Consider the following 18,508-nt stretch of genomic DNA (forward strand, 5'->3'; position numbering starts at 1 on the left):
TGAGGCAACCATCATGAGCGCGTGTGTGATTGTGTGCTGCGCTATGCAGTGGTGGTTTACTTTAAAACCGCCATGATTAGGGCATTAACGGGGATGTTCCCCGGTAGAACTAGTTGGAGACCTCCTACCATTTCCTCTGATCATATTTGTTCAACTATATTTCTCCTGGATACTTGCTAACGAGGTCTTGTTACTGAACGCGTGACTGCATTCTTCTTTAACAATGGCCAGGTTTGAATTTCTCACAATTTCTTCACCACCAAAGGTATGTACCAGTGTTTGAAACATTTTATAGCGTCGTCAAGAAGAGGATTTTGATATTTTCAAAGATTTCAGGAAACATTGGAAAAATAATAATAATAATAATAATAATAATAATAATAATAATAATAATAAGAATTTAAATTTCGTCGTTAAATTGGTACCTTTGGCGTGTGCTGTTATGAAAATCTGAAAAACTGTTTCGGCAACTAATCACAGTAATGTGGAAGGTCCACAGTGAACTGAATTGGGATTTTTTTTTTAAGTTTAAAATTTAAATGAGTTCTTTTTGGCACTTTAAATTGTAACTTTCCTTGTGAACCAAGGTACAGTCTCCAAGATAACGGGCTTAACTTTCTTCGGGTTTCTGTTTGCTTTCCTGTGTTTTGTTTTCCCATTCGTTAGGTATGTTTTCTTCTCCCCTCCCCCTTCTGGGGTTTTTGGTGAATTAAATATTTCTCTTGCCTGTTTACCTCCTCCTTTTTTGGAGGCGTTGCTTTGTTTTTGTGGTTACCTTGGCAACGGTTTTGTGTGGTGATTGTTGTCGGTTGTTGAGGTAGTCTGGCGCATGGAGCCTGTGTGGATCTTGAATTATATATTACTGAGTTGTGTGTATCGTTTACTGTTTTAAATGTTAATTTATTTTTGACCACCCTTTAAAGTTGTGTTTCCTTTTCTTGCCCCGAGTGGTGGTGTATTTCTACGTAAAATTCTATAGGTCTTGAAAACTGTCCTTGGTGGAAACTGCACGTTTTAACTTTGGTAATCATGAGAAGCGGCCGCGTTGAAAAACAATCTAATTGAAAACCTTGTTAACTGAGTATGGTATTTTTAATTAATTAACTATCCGTGATCGATCACACTTTTTTTCAAGGTAGTATTTATGTAATGAGGTCAATTGGTTTTCCGTTGTTTTCTGATCACATTTTATTAGGTACGGAGGTCATCCTTTTCTTTTCTTTGTTGTTTTCATAATATTATAATTTATTATCTGTTAAAGAATATTTATTTACCCTAATTGTTAATCACTAATGAATTAATTTTTCTTTTAAATTATACCTGGTAATGTCTGATTCATTTTATTAATTGTTATTTACTTTTCCCCTTTTTCAACTTTACGTTGAATTTATTTATTGATTTTGGTTTTACTTCTTAAAATAAACACAGGTTTTATCAACTTAAAGATTTAATTTGTTACCTCCAATTTACCTTTACAATTAATGTTCTTTAATTTTATTCAAGTGTTGGTTTTCATTCGCCACGTTCGGTGGAGCACTGCCACCGATTTTCTTGTGTATTTGCTTCCACGGCCTTAAGTCGTCTTCTTTCGCTGCTTCCGGTAAGTGTGGTAACTTCATCCTTTGTTTTTTTCTATGGTTTCTTGTATTCTATTGTGCTTGGCCCCTTGTTGTCGTTTTTCTTGTGCCCTTGGTTCTCCCTCGTGTTCGCTATGACTCCTATTTTGGGGCGGACACGCTAGCAACCTTCTCACTAGGGTCTCTATCTATCTCTCTCTCTCTCTCTCTCTCTGTCCTGTTTCCTCTCTCTTCTTCTCTCACCCTGGTGGGTAAGGTTATTGACCTCATCATCCCTAGGTCGTACCGGGGACCTAGAGGGTGATGACGGTTAGAGTACCTTTGATCGCTCTCGGCTTATTTGCAAGTGCAGTGGCCTGCCACTCCTTCTCCCAATGGGACATAACCAGATGTCTCAGCTGAGAGCGAATATCACTTGCTGGAACCTTGTAAGGCAACAGGGGTAGTGTTACTGCCTCCTTGGCAGCCTTATCTGATAACTCGTTTCCTTCTACACCCATGTGGCTTGGGAGCCACATAAACGTGATTCTGGTGCTGGCATCCGAACACCCGGCCAGCAGGTCCTGGATCCGCTGCACCAGAAGGTGCTGAGGGAAACAGGTATCAACAGACTGTAGCAAGCTCAAGGAGTCAGTACACAGAAGAAAGTGTCGATGCTCATCGGACAGTACGTATCGCAGAGCTTCACAGATAACATAGAGCTCCGCTGTGTACACACTACAGGTTTCTAGAAGAGCAAAAAGAAACCTATCAGTGTTGACAATGAATGCAAAGACCATTTTCGTGTCTGTTCTCGAGCCATCGGTGTAAACGACGAATGAACCTGGATACCAGCCAACAACAGGAAGAGCCTGCGATAAATCGCAGGGTCCGTGTTTTCCTTCAGGCCAATGTGCAGATCCAGGATTATTTCAGGTCATCGTACTATCCATGGATGTACCCCACTTGGTTCTCTGACAAGGCAAAGAACCGAAGGTATGTGAAATAATCTGTGACTGCTATAGAAGCATTTACCAACCGCTGCGTTGCTCGAGGACAAGCAGCATACAGACGACGGTTTCCATTGTTGAGTACGCAGGGATAGCTTGGGTGAAGTGGCATCTGTAACAAATTTGCAGCATACGATAGAAGCATTTGCTGGCACCTCAGGTGTAAAGGCGGCACACCAGACTCAGCGAGTAGGCTAGTAATGGGAAAGGTTCGAAAAGCTCTGGTCGCCATCCAACCCCGCTGTGGTGGATGCTATTCAGTTTCGCAAGGACATTTGGTCTTGCTGAGCCATATGCTGCACTGCGGTAGTCTAACCTGGATAAAATATGTGCCCTATAGAATCCCCAATTAGTGTTTCTAAGGAACTTCCAGATATTCAGTTTCTCGGTGGATTGCACTTTTAACTGTCGCACATGTGACTCCCACGATAATTTGCTATTGAAAAGGAGCCCAAGGAATCCATAAGTGTCAACCACAGGAAGAGCAACATTTCCTAAATAAAGCTCAGAATACAGGTGAAGACTGCGTTGTCGACAAACGTGGACAACAGAGATCTTTGTGGTGGAAAACCAAAAGCCATGTTCTAAGGTCCACTATCCACTCTCCTAATAGCTTGCTGTAATTGTTGCTCTGTGACTGCCATGTTATGTGAGCTATAATGCAGACCAAACTTGTCCACATATACCGACGGTATTACTGCTGAACCAACAGCAGTGACAATAACGTTTATGGCAATCGCAAACAGAGTGACACTAAGAACCAATCCCTGTGGGACTCCATTTTCTTGAACGTGGTATTGCGAATATGTCCTCCCAACTCTGACACGGAATAGACGGAGGGATAGAAAATTTGCAATAAATACCGGCAAGTTACCTCGGAATCTCCATTGGTGTAGGACTGAAAGGATACCATATCGCCATGTGGTGTCATAGGCCTTTTCTAAGTCAAAGAAAACAGCCACCAAATGCTGTTTGCGGAGAAATGTATCCTGGCTAGAACTCTCCAGGTGTACCATGTGATCAGTGGTCGAGCAAGCAGCTCGAAAACCACATTGATACTTGGACAAAAGTCTTTGTTTCTCTTGACACCACACCAATCGGCGATTTACCATCCTCTCAAATAGCTTACACAAGCAGTTAGTGAGACAAATAGGCCTGTAGCTTCCTGCGTACTTAGGATTTTGGTCAGGCTTGAGGACAGGAATGACTATGCCCTCTCGCCACTGAGACAGAAACTCACCCTCTATCCATATTTGGTTGAACACTCAAAGGAGATATAATAGACTATCCTCACTAAGGTGTTTCAACATCTGGTTATGGAGATTGTCTGGCCCAGGGGACGTGTCCTTGCAAAGCGCCAAGGCGCTGCAGAGTTCCCACTCCCTAAAGGGCACATTATAGTCCTCTGAAGCTTGAGTGGAAAAACTAAGGTGATGACCAGAGCAGTTAGTGCACTTGTACGGAGTTGTGCACTCTTCCGCGCCGTGAGCTACTCTTCCACATGTACCACACACAGACTGATTCGAACAACGAGATACCATACATCCGAATCTCTGGCATTGATAGCATCTCATAGGAGGTGGGATGTACGGCCTCACATCACAACGATAAGTTATTACCTTGACTTTCTCTGATAACACTGATAACTTGAAAGAGACGATGAAGGCACAAGTGGCAATGTCTTCACCCTTGACTTTGCGCGTAATGCGCCGGACGTGTGTCACGCCACGGTTCTTCATGCCTTCCATCAACTCTTTGTCAGTCTTCAAAATAAGGTCGCAGTGGAAGATGATGCCGTGAACAAGATTCAAGGATCTGTGCTCCTCCACTTTGACGAGGATTTCGCCAAAGTGGTCACACTTCAGCAACTGATTGGTCTGCAGTGCTGTACGAGTCTTCAAAAGCAAACTACCATTGCGCATTTTCTTGAGATCCTCAAGTTCGTCGTACATGCCTTCAATGTGTCTCCTAAAAAGGATCGGTTTTACCAGATTAAAATCATACCCATTGGTTCTGGTAGCAACCAGAAACCTAGGAAAGCTGGATCCCATTCCTTCACGCTGCGCATATTCCCAGGAATTTGAACCTGTCAGGGAAGCAAAAGTTAAAGACTTCAGTGAGGGACCATCTTGGGCTTGTGCATGACGTTTCGAAGCCATGCCCGAAACCATCCTCCTCAAATGCCACCCACTCCAATCAGGGGTGTCTGTAGCCGAACCAAGCACCCAAGGCAACACCCACCTGGTCATAGCCGGTACTGCCCGGGGTCCGATGTTGGATGATGCCTAATACGGGATGATTGAGGCAATGAACACTAGGACTCCCTTCCTCGAGTCACCTGCAATAGTACGTACCCCACAGCGTATACAGAGCACCAAATATAGCGAAAAAATAAAAAAACAATAATAATAATAACAATAATAATAATAATAATAATAATAATAATATGTCCTTCTGGCATTCGTCTGTGCGGGGACCTGTGTTGTCAGGCAGATACTATTGCAAGGGTACATGATGCTCCCACCCGCCGCTTCCTGGGTGGTTAATGTATTCAGCCCCTCCCAGCGACAGGAAGTCCAACACGTTGTACCAAACTACAATCCATGTCTCCGCCTAGCTCGCCCCTTTCAGTCGCCTCTTACGACAGGCAGGGGATACCGCATGTGTATTCTACATGTGCATCCCCCACCCGTAAGGGGTGTGTATATGTCAGGTAATTGTATAAAAACACAGTATTTTTGCACCTCTACTAGTGCCTTGGACACTAATGAATGTATCTAATAGTATTTCAGTGCCTACAAGTGAAGTGGCGATGGTCGGCTTCTTTACCGTAACCTAAAAACTTTTTGAGTTATTCTGTACACTGTTGACACCTTCTGGGAACTGAAATACAAGCTCTAGCCCAGGCAATCTGTTATTACTACAAGATATTCCTTGTCTGATCAGGAACTATACATAAAACTGTCTAATGCAAGATCAGCTGTACTCGTATGACATTCTCTGTCACTGCATATCAATAAATTAAAATATAAGTACATAAATAAAACTTGTTAAACTTACGTTTTCTATAATGAAAATTTCTGTATACTTTCTGGGGTGCAATAAAAAGATACAGCATTTGCCAGAATGCAAATTCAAAATCCATCTGCTGAAATTTCACCAAGCGGCGAAGATATTTGTATCGTTTTGCTGCAGCACTCATACAATCCAACCTAAATAAACAACACAAGTTCAGTATAAAAAATGAAGTATGCAAAAGCAATTTTTTTATTTTTTTACAGTTTCCTTTACATTGCACTGACACAGATAGGTCTCATGGCGACGATGGAATAGGAAAGGACTAGGAGTGGGAAGGAAGTGGATGAGGCCTAGTGAAGGTTCAGCCTGGTGTGAAAATGGGAAACCACAGAAAACCATCTGCAGGACTGCCGACAGTGGGGTTCCAAGCCACCATTTCCCAAATGCAAGATGTTCCAAGGAAAAGGTCCATTACTGAGAGAGGAGGCAATATTTGTAGAGCTACAAGACAATAAGAAGAATTAAGACATGAGATCTGAGAAATGAGCAAATATTTGCCATTACTGTGAGCTCTTTGGCAAGAAACAGATGAGAATGAAAGGCACTTGTTTCTGCTTCCACCATTTTTGTGGCTGCCAAAAAGTGGACTGACAACTACAAAGGTCGTGTAAAATATATTGTCTATAAATGATTAGTACACCATATTATACCTATCACTCAGTAAAATCATCTCAATCAATAATACCTCGGTATAGGACAAAAATATAGCTACGAGTATAAATGATTTCTGACTTTTGTTAACGAGCCTCTCAGGGCTGCTAACGTGATGTTCTTAATAAATCCAGATTAGATTTCTTCGATCTCAGGCATACAGTGACTCGTGCAGTGGTCCATCGTCTCCACCATAAGGCATGTGTTGTATGTGCAAAAGTTGTGAAATATGTAAGTAATGGTGCCTCTTGCTTGTATCATCAATCCTCTATGAAGTCCAGATGATATTTCTCAGCGTAATATGGAATTGTATTTTTATATATGTATCACATTTCTCTTTGTGTACATCACATGGTTGAGTAGATGATGCCCCGGTTCTAACTGTGTGGTCTATTATTTTTCTTAAATGGAAAAGAACAAGGCCTCTGCGGGCGCTCCAGGGCGGCGCGGTAACAACCGCAAAATTTTTCACATGATCAGCACACACAACGACACATGCCTTATGGTGGAGACCATGGACCACTGCACAATTCACTGTATGCTCAAGATTGAAGCAACTTTGCCACCAATTGTCTGCTGTCACTGCATCCGTTATATAAAAGTCACTCCAAATATCTGTCTTCTTTGATTTAATTCATGTAACAACTTTTGATATCCTTTTGTAATAATGTTACTTGCTTTACGTCCCACTAACTACTGTTACGGTTTTCAGAGTATTCTTTTGTAGATTGTAGAGTCATGGTATGTAGTACTTCCTCAATGAAGAAAAGTTCTTGAGTCAGTTCATATACAAGCCTTGAGGGTGTGTGTTTAGATACACAGTGCTGTTTTAAGGAAAATTGCTTTAACCCTTTCTATTTTTCTTAGGTCTTTCTTTTTCAGCAAGGTCCATTTGATTTCAATGCTGCAGGTCACGAATGGTGTGTAACTTTTAGATGGAAAATTTCAAGGCTGTTTTGATCGATAGTTGACTAAGATCTATGTTGTTTATTGCTATTATTGCTGCCAGAGTCCGGCTCCATGGCTAAAGGGTTAGCATGCTGGCCTTTGATCACAGGGGTCCTGGTTTTAACTGTCATTGGTTAATTTCGCTGGCACAAGAACTGGATGTATGTGTCGTTTTCATCATCATTTCATCATCACGATGCGCAGGTCACCTACGGTCAGCAAATCAAACGACCTGCACATGGCGAGCCAAACTTGTCCTCGGACACTCCTGGCACTAAAAGCCATAGGGTAAAAGCACCAGTCATTGACACCCTTAAGGAAAATTTATACTTCATTTAATTCTACTTCAATTTCTTTTTTGTTTGAACTTCTTTTCATGGTGTAAATATAATCTACAGTTCTTTATCTAGGATATATTTTTTTAAACTATGATGTTAGTAGTTACTGGATATTTTTCTTTGTTTCAAATGTAAAAACTTAACCAGTCATTGACATGTTACAAAACTTAAAACACAAATAGATGACACAGTAGAGAACCAATGGTTGACAGTTAAGAAAATTATAACTAAGTACTATCTGCACACTTTTTAGCGATAGATTTACACCCTAGTGCTGAAGCGGTCGACCTCGGCAATCTTCGAGATTCGTACTGGCAATCTTTGAAACACAAACTATGAATCGCTGTACAACATCTGGCGTACACTTTACGTACTAGTACTGTTGGTATTTACACAGCAAAGCAAAACTATAGAATTCACTCTAGGAATAAGTTTCGTATCGAGAAAAGTTATATAATGTTATATCATGTGTGTGTGACACAGTTGTTGGTTTAAAATAACAAAGGTTCAGAAAATTCATATCGATCGATCATATTATCGATTCAATTCAGATTTCATTTCCATTCAGTTGGCAGTGCTAACGGAACCGGAAGTGCTCCCTCTTTACTCCTCAAACCCGTACACAAATCTATCGCTAAAAAGTGTGCAGCTAGTACATTATCATCTCTAATGGCAATTGCAGCGTAGGAATATAATGTTGGAACATGAAATAAACTAAATTCTGTTAATAATAAAATACAATAAAAAGAAAATACTTCAATTGTGTCCCTCAAAAAACAATGATATCTGAGAGTTGGGCTAAACTCTGAAATTTGCAAAAGTTACTATTTAGAAGACAGTCTTACATAAACACAGAGGCCTAACATCTCATTTCTAAATTAGATTGGTAGAAATATAAAACCAATTAATTAGCCTATTTGCCTAGAAATGTATTTTCTACTGTTCCATATTTAAGCAATATGATCTACCAGTCCACTTCTACTGAACAAGGAAACTGGTAATGAATTGTTGAGCCTGGCGTGCCAAAAGTTAATGGTTTAGGCAGAATTTGAAGGATATCATTTGCAGAAACATTCCTTTTGTCACTTTCATTTTTTATGAATACATTCCTCAAATGATTGAGGGGGTTTAGGATAACAGCTGTGGCACTATCTTCATGGAGAACCTCTGTAATTTGGAGAACGTATTTGAATATTTCCTCATTTTCTTAGTTTGGTATATAACAAAAGTACCTTCTTGGACTGTAATATCATTGTATAGGCGAGGCAAATTCTTAATAAACTTTATCTCACTTATGCCTAACAGATGTTTTTCCACTGGTTCGTTCACTGCCGAAACACTGCCTTCATCTTGCATTTTAGAGGAAGATTTTTCGTAAGTCACAGGATCTAACTTTGAAGACAAATTGTTAACATCAACTTGGTGCTGAATTTCTGAATCTTCAGTTTCTGACTCGTCAGTGAGATGGATGCTTACATCGTCAATACTACTTCCTGAAGGAATCCATTCTTTTTCTTCTTCCTCCGAAGAAATGATTTCAAGCTGCTTTTTCCTTTTCCTGACTGTCTTCCTTGCCATAGTTTTTAATTTAATTTCATTCCTTCTTTTGTTTTTCCATGGCCTTCAGCTTCTTGCTTTCCTCTAAATCTAGCTTCTTCCTGATCTTACTCTTGTGATATTCCTGCCACGATTTTGAAGGGACAACAGATGGTAGCATTTCTCCTTTCCTCTTCTTCTGCACAGTAGAAACATCTGGCCAGAAAAAGTATATTTTTAAATGGACTGGGGACATTACCTGGGATTTTTCTTGGTGCTGTTTCAACACTTTTGCTGGTTGATTGCACTGGGATGTCTTCGTTTCCGGGGATGGTATTTGGTGCCGATTTAATAATAGTACTTGAGATGGCATTGTAACATCTTCCAAGATTAGTGGTTCTGGTTGCTTTTCATGTTCAATCAAATGCTCAATGTTTTTCTGCAGGTGTGGGATCACATCGTGACTAATACGCTTTGTTGTAATTTCTCTCCATGCATAATATAATGGTGTGTCCTTTATCTCTCCATCCCATTCTTCAGCTCCTTGAAATTCTGATAATTTTCCTTTCCCAATAATATTTTCCAAAACTTTAAGTTCTCATTCAAATCAAATTTTGAAATAATATTTACATTCAGATTTTCATTTCCAGAAGGAAATTCATGGTCTAGCACAGCGGATGGATTCCAAGGCACCAAACTGCACTTCCTAAAGCCGTTCTGGATGGCTGTGGAGGAAATGTCATTAAGCACCTATTTTTAAATCGGTGAAAAATATTTCTTTTTCAAGATCAGCGAATCCATATTTTCTGTTCTCCATGAATGAACTTTCTCCTTCCAGCGGCCTTTCAATGATCTGAAAACAAGAAACATCCATAGGTTGGATGAGATGCGTTGCGTTGGGATAAAGGGCTATGAGAATGATACCCTTTTCTGCGCAAAACTCACTAGTGTGAGGAGTCGTGCGAGGAATGACCATAGAGGAAAAGAATCACAGAAAGATCAATGTTATTGCTGGTGAGCCATGGTGACATTGGTGACAAATTCATAAAATAGTGCTCCGGTTATCCAACCACTTTCTGAACGGCCAATTCCCCAATCTGAGGGACTGCTGCCTGCAAATTTTTATGGGATCCTTTCATATTTAAACACAATTAATGGAGGGGCCATCACACCTGCTGCACTGGCTGTTATCGTGACAGTTAAAACATTCCTTTTCATCAGGATTTACCTTTTGGTAAATCTTTTTTTCTCCTTTCTTTGCTAAAATTTTCCCTCCTTTCAGATTCAAAAACATCCCAGTCTTGTCTGCATTAGAAACCCTAACCGGATTATCTAGTACATCCAAAACATTTTCATCATACAGGAAATTATATATTTCTTTGTACCAGTTCTGCAGGTCTTCAGCTGACACCGATGCTCTTGATGTTGTTAGGTTTTCTTCTTTTTTTTTTTCCTTTTTTTTTTGCTAGTTGCTTTACGTCGCACCGACACAGATAGGTTTTATGGCGACAATGGGACAGGAAAGGGCTAGGATTGGGAAGGAAGCGGCCGTGGTCTTAATTAAGGTATAGCCCCAGCATTTGCCTGGTGTGAAAATATACTGGATACTGGCTGCACTTAAGCAACTGCAGCTATCAAGGTCGGTGTTAGGTTTTCTGGTGTTCATAAAGAGATTGTGGGGTGTCTACTCAAGAATGATTTAAACCATTTACGGACAGATTTGAATTGGGACTTCCTATTTAATCGTATTAAAAGTTGCTGAACACTGTTTATTAATTTTTCTTACAATTGGAAAATCAGCCTTTGCCAAAGATTGAATTCAGTTCACAAGAACATCTTCCTCCTCTAGTGACAAAATGGGGTTTGGGCCTATTTGGGATTTTTAAATTTTGCCTTGTACCCTATACATCAGCGTAATTCTTGGTACTCCATGCCTTTTAGCTGCTGATTGCACCGAAGACCCATTTCTAACATCTCCTATTGCTTGTCCCATTTGCTCCAGAGCATAATTAAGAATTTTTCTCCCCTTTTTAATCATTTTGTGGCCAAAAACGAAAGATAGCATTACATTAGATTAAATGCCAAAACGTTAATAGCATAAAACATTGATAACCTAGGCTAATAAATAACTATATTTTGTAATCAATCACCAATAGTTAACACCTGAAAAACCTGAAGTTGACACCCCCGTCATCTTTTGGTACGGGCTATTCAATTTCACCAAAATATCTACCAAAATATTCAGTATTTAAAGCATATTCTACCAGTAACAACAAGATTTCAAATTTAAGTTAGGTAGTAAACACCCATTATTGACAGGGGGTGTCAATGAAAGGTTATAGGCATTTCACTAAACCAATAATTGACACTCTAACGGAACATTGTTACCTCCTGCCTTTTTTCACACTGAACACAAAAATGAAAAGAACAACTGTTAAACTTTCAGACTACATGACAGGATTTACTTAAATAAGTGAATAGGAGGAATTAAAATCAGTGGAACACACTCACCTGCTTAACAAATCTGAGAAGAAAACCATGTGCTGTTAAATCTTGCAACAGGTGTCATCACTAAACTACATCTATCCCGACTCTAAACACCTCATCTGATTAGTTCTCAGCCATTACCGCCAGAGGGCTTCAGAGTGGTTACCGCCGAAGTTTCAGATCTCATGTCTTGTTACACTCCTTATGTTTACCGAGTATTCTCTAGGGTTACAAGTAACTAATCTCATTTTGTTCCATACTGAAGATACAATAAGTAAATTCTTTCTTGAATAAAATTACTGTGTCCACCTATTCAATACAAGAAAGAATTTACTTATTCTCTAGGGTGTCAACAACGGGTGACCCTGTCAATGACTGGTGCTTTTACACTACGCCATTTCATTTCATTGTTGCCAGAGCCCTTTCTTTTATGTGAGCTGTAAATGTAGTCCCAGTTGTTTGGAAAATCATTCTGTGGGGTCTATTATAAAACCATTACTTGAGCCCTGCGGTTGAAACCAAAAGTAGCCGTTTGTTTGTCCATGTACTATGCAGAGTCCCTTTGATTGTGTATGTATCGAAAGGACGCTGAAGTGAACAGTAACAAGTGGAGTTTGTAATATGTAAACTTATTCCATGCTGTAGTATTTCTGTATCAGTTGGGTAAGTTGTATCAGATCATTAAAGTATGAAGGCTTTCACGGCCAGTGTCAATATAATAAAAATCTTCCGGGCTATTATGCCGTGGTCCACTCTTCTCGCTTCTCCCAGACGTTTCGACTACTGCTGCGGTAGTCATCTTCTGTGGTGTCGTGTAGATACACTCTCCTGTATCCCACTGGCGACTGCGAAAGTTGTTTGGGAAGCAGCTGTATTTATATGTAAGTGTGCGACCTCCAATTGGTTCGCGCCGTGCAATCCAACATCTGATTGACTATCTGAAAGCACGACCTCCGATTGGGTCGCGCTGAACAGCCTGGTGTTTGGTTGGGTCTCTGAGCACACGACCTCTGATTGGTTCGCGCCGTGCAGTATGTCATCAGGTTGAGTATATGAGGGCATGAATTCTGACTGGGTCGCTCCGAGCAGTCTGTCGTCTGACTGGATCTCGGAGTGCACAACCGAGCAATGGATCCTCTGGTTGGTTGACTGTAATGTCCCTGATCTTAGTAAACTTCGGCCGTACGTTATATAAAGGGGTGTACCAGGCCTTGCTGAGTTTCAGCCCTTCCTCTTTTCTATTAAAGTTATTCGGATGTTTATGTATTTCGATTGCTTCCCTGTAGAGACGGGCGTGAAAGTGGGATGTTGTGGCCAGTATGTCAGTATCCTCGTAACGGATCTCATGCTTTCCGTCAAGCAGTGCATGCTCCGCTACTGCTGATTTGTCGTATTGCCCCAAGCGATAGTTCCTTTTGTGCTCTGTCAGGCGAGTATTGACACTTCTGCCAGTCGTGCTAATATAAACAGCTCCAGCTGCACGGTATCCTATAGACCCCAGTAGATGTTAAAGGGTCACATGGATCTTTGGCAGAACATAACATGTTTTGTAGCTGTCGGGTCGGCTGAAAAATGGTTTTAACATTGTGACGTTCAAGGAGCCTTCCAATACAATCCGTGACGTCCCGTATATACGGCAAATAAGCGATACCTTTCTTCCTGGGTTCTTCTCGCTTACTATTCGCTGGCTGTCTTCTGGGGCGGAGTGCTCTCCTGACCTCTTGTACCGTGTAGCCATTGGTTTGTAAGGCTCGATCAAGATGCCGTAGTTCCTTCTCGATGTACTCTGGTTCACAGACACGAAGGGCGCGATCCACCAAGGTCTTCATCATGGCGCGCTTCTGGCCAGGATGGTGATTGGAAGTTTTGTTTAAGTATCGGTCTGTGTGTGTCCTTGATGCCCTAGGGATCCATCATTCTTCCTCTTCACCAGCACGTCTAGGAAAGCTAATTCTCCATCCTTTTCCTTCTCTACAGTGAATTGTGTACGAGGATGAATACTGTTCACTGTTCAGATGTGTAAGAAAACCGTCAAGTGTGTCCTCTCCATGTCCCCATATCACAAAAGTGTCATCCACATAGCGGAACCAACAGCTGGGTTTATTTACAGCAGTCTGCAGGGCTTCCTCTTCAAAGAACTCCATATAAAAATTAGCAATAACAGGGCTAAGTGGGCTTCCCATGGCAACACTGTCTGTCTGTTCATAAAATTCATGTTTCCATTGGAAAAATGTCGTCGTCAGTACATGTTCAAATAAAACTATTGTCTCCTCTGAAAAGAGATGTTGAATATGTTCAAGAGTATCCTTGAATGGTACCATAGTGATTCTGTACTCTTGTCTCCTTCTGTTGTCTGAGAAAGGAATGGCAGAGCTTAAAGAAAAGAAGGTACCAGAAACTGATAATATCCAGCAGAACCATGGAACTGTATGAACTTGTCTGCAAAAAATGAAATTGTTAAAGCTTGATCCAGGCTCAGTCTGTTTGTACCTGAAGGTGCTTAAGGACACCAACGCCATGCTGGTATGATGCAGTACTTTGAACTTTCTGCTATATATCCACATTTCAAAAGCAGCACCAGTAGCACAATTTCAGATGTTGATTCTTCTTCTCAAAGTGCCATATCCTCAATGGTCTATCTGGTCCAGGCCTTTCTACTAACAGCTGCTCTAAACAAGCCAGCTGATGAAGAACCGGACTACTGGCAATTGCATTATTAGCCAGGACCTCTTCTGACATTTAATTTTCCTTGAAGTATAAGTTGTTGGAGGTTACATTTTTCATTATGAATAATGTTTTCTAAGTTTTTTATTTTTATTGGTCTTTGTTACTTGTAATTGTTTACTCATGCGCTGCATAGCCACGTCGTTTGTTATGTGATGCAACCAAGATATTCTAAGCATATGACAATAACACCAGAACTCAAAGGCATTTAACTGTTTAATTATTACAATTGTGAGTGCTCAAGCTTCCACATCGTAATAAAAAGTGGAGAAGAGGACTTGGGTTCTAAGATGAAGGTTTAAGTTCAGATTAAATAATACTTTCTTCATCCAATAGAATGAAATGGCATAAGGCTTTTAGTGCTAAGATGTATCCGAAGAGTTCGGCTCGCCAGGTGCAGGTCTTTTGATTTGACGCCCGTAGACGACCTGCGCATCACAATAAGAATGAAATGATGATGAATACTACACATACACCCAGTCCCCGTGCCAGGGGAATTAACCAATTAGCCTATGGTTAAAATTCTCGACCCTGCCGGGAATTGACCCCGGGGCCCTTATGACCAAGGGCCAGCACGCTAACCATTTAGCCATGGAGCCAGACCTACCTCTGTGGTTCAGTGGGTAGTGTCAGGCTCCGGAATCCAAGTTAGCGGGTTCAAACCTGGCAGAGGTAGTCTGATTTTTGAAGGGCGGAAAATGTCCATTCGACACACCATGTCGTACGATGTCGGCATGTAAAAGATTTCAGTGTTTACCCAACAAAATTCAATAAATCTCAGCCATAGATGCCCAAGAGAGTTTCGGTTTACTCGGTCTGCCATCTAGTAGGCCTAGAGTAAAACAGAACGTCGAAATTGACGAGCAGACAGCCAGATGGCATCAAATTGAAATGTCTGCACACGGTAGCTGTGGCCATACGATGATTATTATTTTTTATTATTATTATTACTACCATAATCCAATAGAATGGCACTTGTGCTTTCTCAATTTGGATTTTTATTTCTTGATACAGATGTAGATTAGTGGCTGTCTAAATTATTGCAAGATGAACATAAATGCAGTAGTATGATATGAAAATCAGTATTTTTAAGGAGAAAATAATACCTATTTGGAAAACAAAAATGAATATGAGCCAGAACATAAGAGCACTCAAGCCACTCTTAGTATTTGGGCTGTGTAAGTCATCAGGGCTTTATAGTGAGAGGATACAAATGATGTAAAAAAAAAAAAAGTAAATACTGTGAATTATCATTTGCAAGCTACTCTACTTTGTTAGAAGAAAATTAGTTACCAGTCCAAATTATCATCCTTATATGAAAAATTGGCAAAAAAGCATTTTAGTTTTTTATTATTTTTTATTGGTATAGCTTATTTGGTTCACATTTATTTAGTTTCCACCCAAGTCCTATATCCTTATCCACATGTCTTTTGTTCTCTTGATATGAGCAGTTTTCTTCTTTCCTCATTTCACATCGTCCGTAGGTGATCTCCAGTCCTTGACTTTTTGTTTAAAGATGTTTCTGTCCAGTACATTTTGTTCTGCTAACGCGCTCAGCCACCTCTTTCTCTGCCTTTGAGCTCCCGAACTTGTATTCATACGAAGCACGTGGCCTTATTTTTCTACTCACATCCATTATCTTTCTCACCTTGCTCTTCCTGAGCCTCCATGTTCCTTCTATCTTTATGGGTATAAGATCTTTCTCAACAGAGCGAGTTAGCCATGTGGTTAGGTTGCAACCATAAACTGCGGCTTCCCATTTTCACACCAGGCAAATTCCCATTTGCAGAAGACAACTATCAAAAATATGCAATGGAAAGTGAGGATGAAATAGTGTCAAAATACAGAGGTGAACTTCTTAAGATGGAGGAGTCTGAGAAAGGAATGGCAGAGCTTAAAGAAAAGAAGGTACCAGAAACTGATAATATCCAGCAGAACCATGGAACTGTATGAACTTGTCTGCAAAATTTATGAGATAGCAAAATTGCCATAAGACTTCATGCAGTGTATCATTGTACCAATACCTTAAAAAAAAACCAGACACACGTTCATGTACGCATTACAGAGCTTTGATTTTAGTGGCATATGCACCAAAGATAGTTATTCTAATTGTCAGTAGCAGAGTCGAAGGTATAAGAGACTTGTTTGACTGGAATCAGTTTGGTTTCAGAAAAGGTGTGTGGGAATTAGAGAGAATTTTAGCATTTAAGACAGATAATAGAAAAGCAATTGAGGAAAGATGCAAGAACATTTATTTTGTTGATTTAGAAAAAACTTTTAACAATGTTAAATGGAATAAGGGTAGAATTTCAGTATGCGCTACTGGTACTTGCTAAGTTCTTTACTGCAATGCGCTGCTGCTTGCTGTGGCACAACTGCTAGTGTCTTAGTTACTTTCTACAAACTGTTCTCAGCTAATGAAGCACTCTTTCCTTATTGGTCTGTGCATGACCTGGCTAACGACAAAACCCACTGATCTACATCATCAGGAGTGCAGAGCATAGAGCCTCTCGAAGGAAATATTTCATGTTAGACCATTGGCCTGGAATTTGTATTTGAGTTTTATTGGAACAAACTGTTCAATAGCCTACACAATCTGTTAAGAAGGAAGCCATTCTTTTTAGTGAAGACTTAAGTTAATATAGCATTTAAGGTTTTCAGTCGGTCAGACAAAAAAACATAAAATCTAAGAAACATTATAACATACGTTACCTGGAAAGCGAACCACATTATTAATAAAAGAGGTGGTGGTAATTCATGTGTTGTTCTGTAAGAACATCTGCAGATTTCAGTGTTTCCTGAACTTATCTTAATAGTGCAGTCTGTTACTGTTTATCTGCACCCCACAGCAGCTATGCTTGGGCTGACCTATCTGGATCTTGATAGATTAGAGAGAAAAATAAGAGTTACTTCTTGGGAGTTTAAACAAATACTACAGTGTCTGTTCCTTCATTATTTGTAACAGATTTACTACTGTACATGTACTTCCACTAAATGATGCAACAAAAGCTGTAGTACTTGTCACCATTAAAGATTTGCCTGAATTTCAGGGTGCTTAGAGAAAGAAGTGGACTGTCCTCATCCTCAAATAAGCCTGTAGCATAATTGGTGAGTTAAACACAGCTTAAAAGAAATTAGCGTCATATGCAACTTTTTAAAGCTTAACACACGAGTGTTTTTCTGAATTTGTTATGCTGAAACATTTCCAGAATAGATCTATATCACTGTTCCACAGACGGATTTTAATCGAATCCTGCTATAAATTGTCAGTCTTTCATGTACTTTTTGTGAAGTCCAACCAATTAAGCCATCACTTTCTGCTAAAAACAAGGACGATGATTGAAAACTCCAAATGCTGGAGTGTTGTCAACAGTCCTTTTATCTAAAAACAGAGAGTGTACGACTGTATTTAAAATGGATATATGAATTAAAGCACTCTTGAGTTCATATAGAAAGGAAAAGGAAGCTTCACAGGTGGCAAAAACTGGAAAATGATAATTGACTTGCCAAGCCTAACAGAGTTGGCAATTTTGAAGTGTGGGAAAAATCAAAATAATACTAGAACATAAGAAACACACATTTTATACATGAAGTATCAGATTTAGGGACTCAATACTTGATTGTCACATTTAAGACTAAATTAGTGCAGTTGGCAGTTTCATGATTTCAAAACTAACCTGTAAGCCACTGGTACTGGAAGAGGTGATCCGGCTCTAAAACTGTTACCGAGCGAAGAGGAACTCCTGCTAGGTGTTGGCGAAGTGTGGAATTTAGGGCTGGCCATTCTCTCCTACAAAAACACGATAATCAGCGACATGACAATTTAAATGTATGTGGCTGATTACCGACACAGGAACGGCGAACGTTGGTTAGGAGCGTATAACAACACCTTTTAAGGACGAAAGTTAAATCTAAAGCACGAAACCATAAATGTATATCAATTTATAACATATTTCTTATTAATAGAATACCGTTTTAACGTCTAGAGAGTAAAATTGCAAGAAGAAACAATCTATATTCAACCCTACTTGCCTAAACGTCATTACTATTCGCAATGCGCCTATCATTTGTTTTTTATAAGTCAATCAGCTGACTACTTCATCAAATTATGAACTCTCCCCATTATTAACAATGCTCTCCAAAAGTTAAAAGAAATCAACAAAAAATACAAATACGAAAT

At 39.9% G+C, this 18,508-nt stretch overlaps 1 protein-coding gene across 2 annotated transcripts in view; it reads right to left on the reverse strand.

The window, feature by feature from the left end:
- The window catches only part of Unc50 (Unc50 RNA binding protein), a 75,598-nt gene extending 57,104 nt beyond the window's left edge, over positions 1–18,494 (reverse strand). Inside the window, exons 1-3 of one of the 2 annotated variants that reach the window (XM_068226768.1) lie at positions 18,361–18,494; positions 18,006–18,118; positions 5,627–5,778 (exon numbers count right to left, since the gene is read on the reverse strand). In XM_068226768.1, the coding sequence (XP_068082869.1) occupies positions 5,627–5,778; positions 18,006–18,112 (259 nt within the window). In that variant the 5' untranslated portion in view covers positions 18,113–18,118; positions 18,361–18,494. Of the gene's footprint in view, positions 1–5,626; positions 5,779–18,005 lie in introns of both variants that reach the window. The other variant, XM_067143709.2, reaches the window with a different exon arrangement.
- Between the last annotated feature and the right edge of the window lie 14 nt (positions 18,495–18,508).

Source organism: Anabrus simplex, chromosome 3 (genome assembly GCF_040414725.1).
Source record: "Anabrus simplex isolate iqAnaSimp1 chromosome 3, ASM4041472v1, whole genome shotgun sequence".
NCBI classification, from domain to species: domain Eukaryota; kingdom Metazoa; phylum Arthropoda; class Insecta; order Orthoptera; family Tettigoniidae; genus Anabrus; species Anabrus simplex.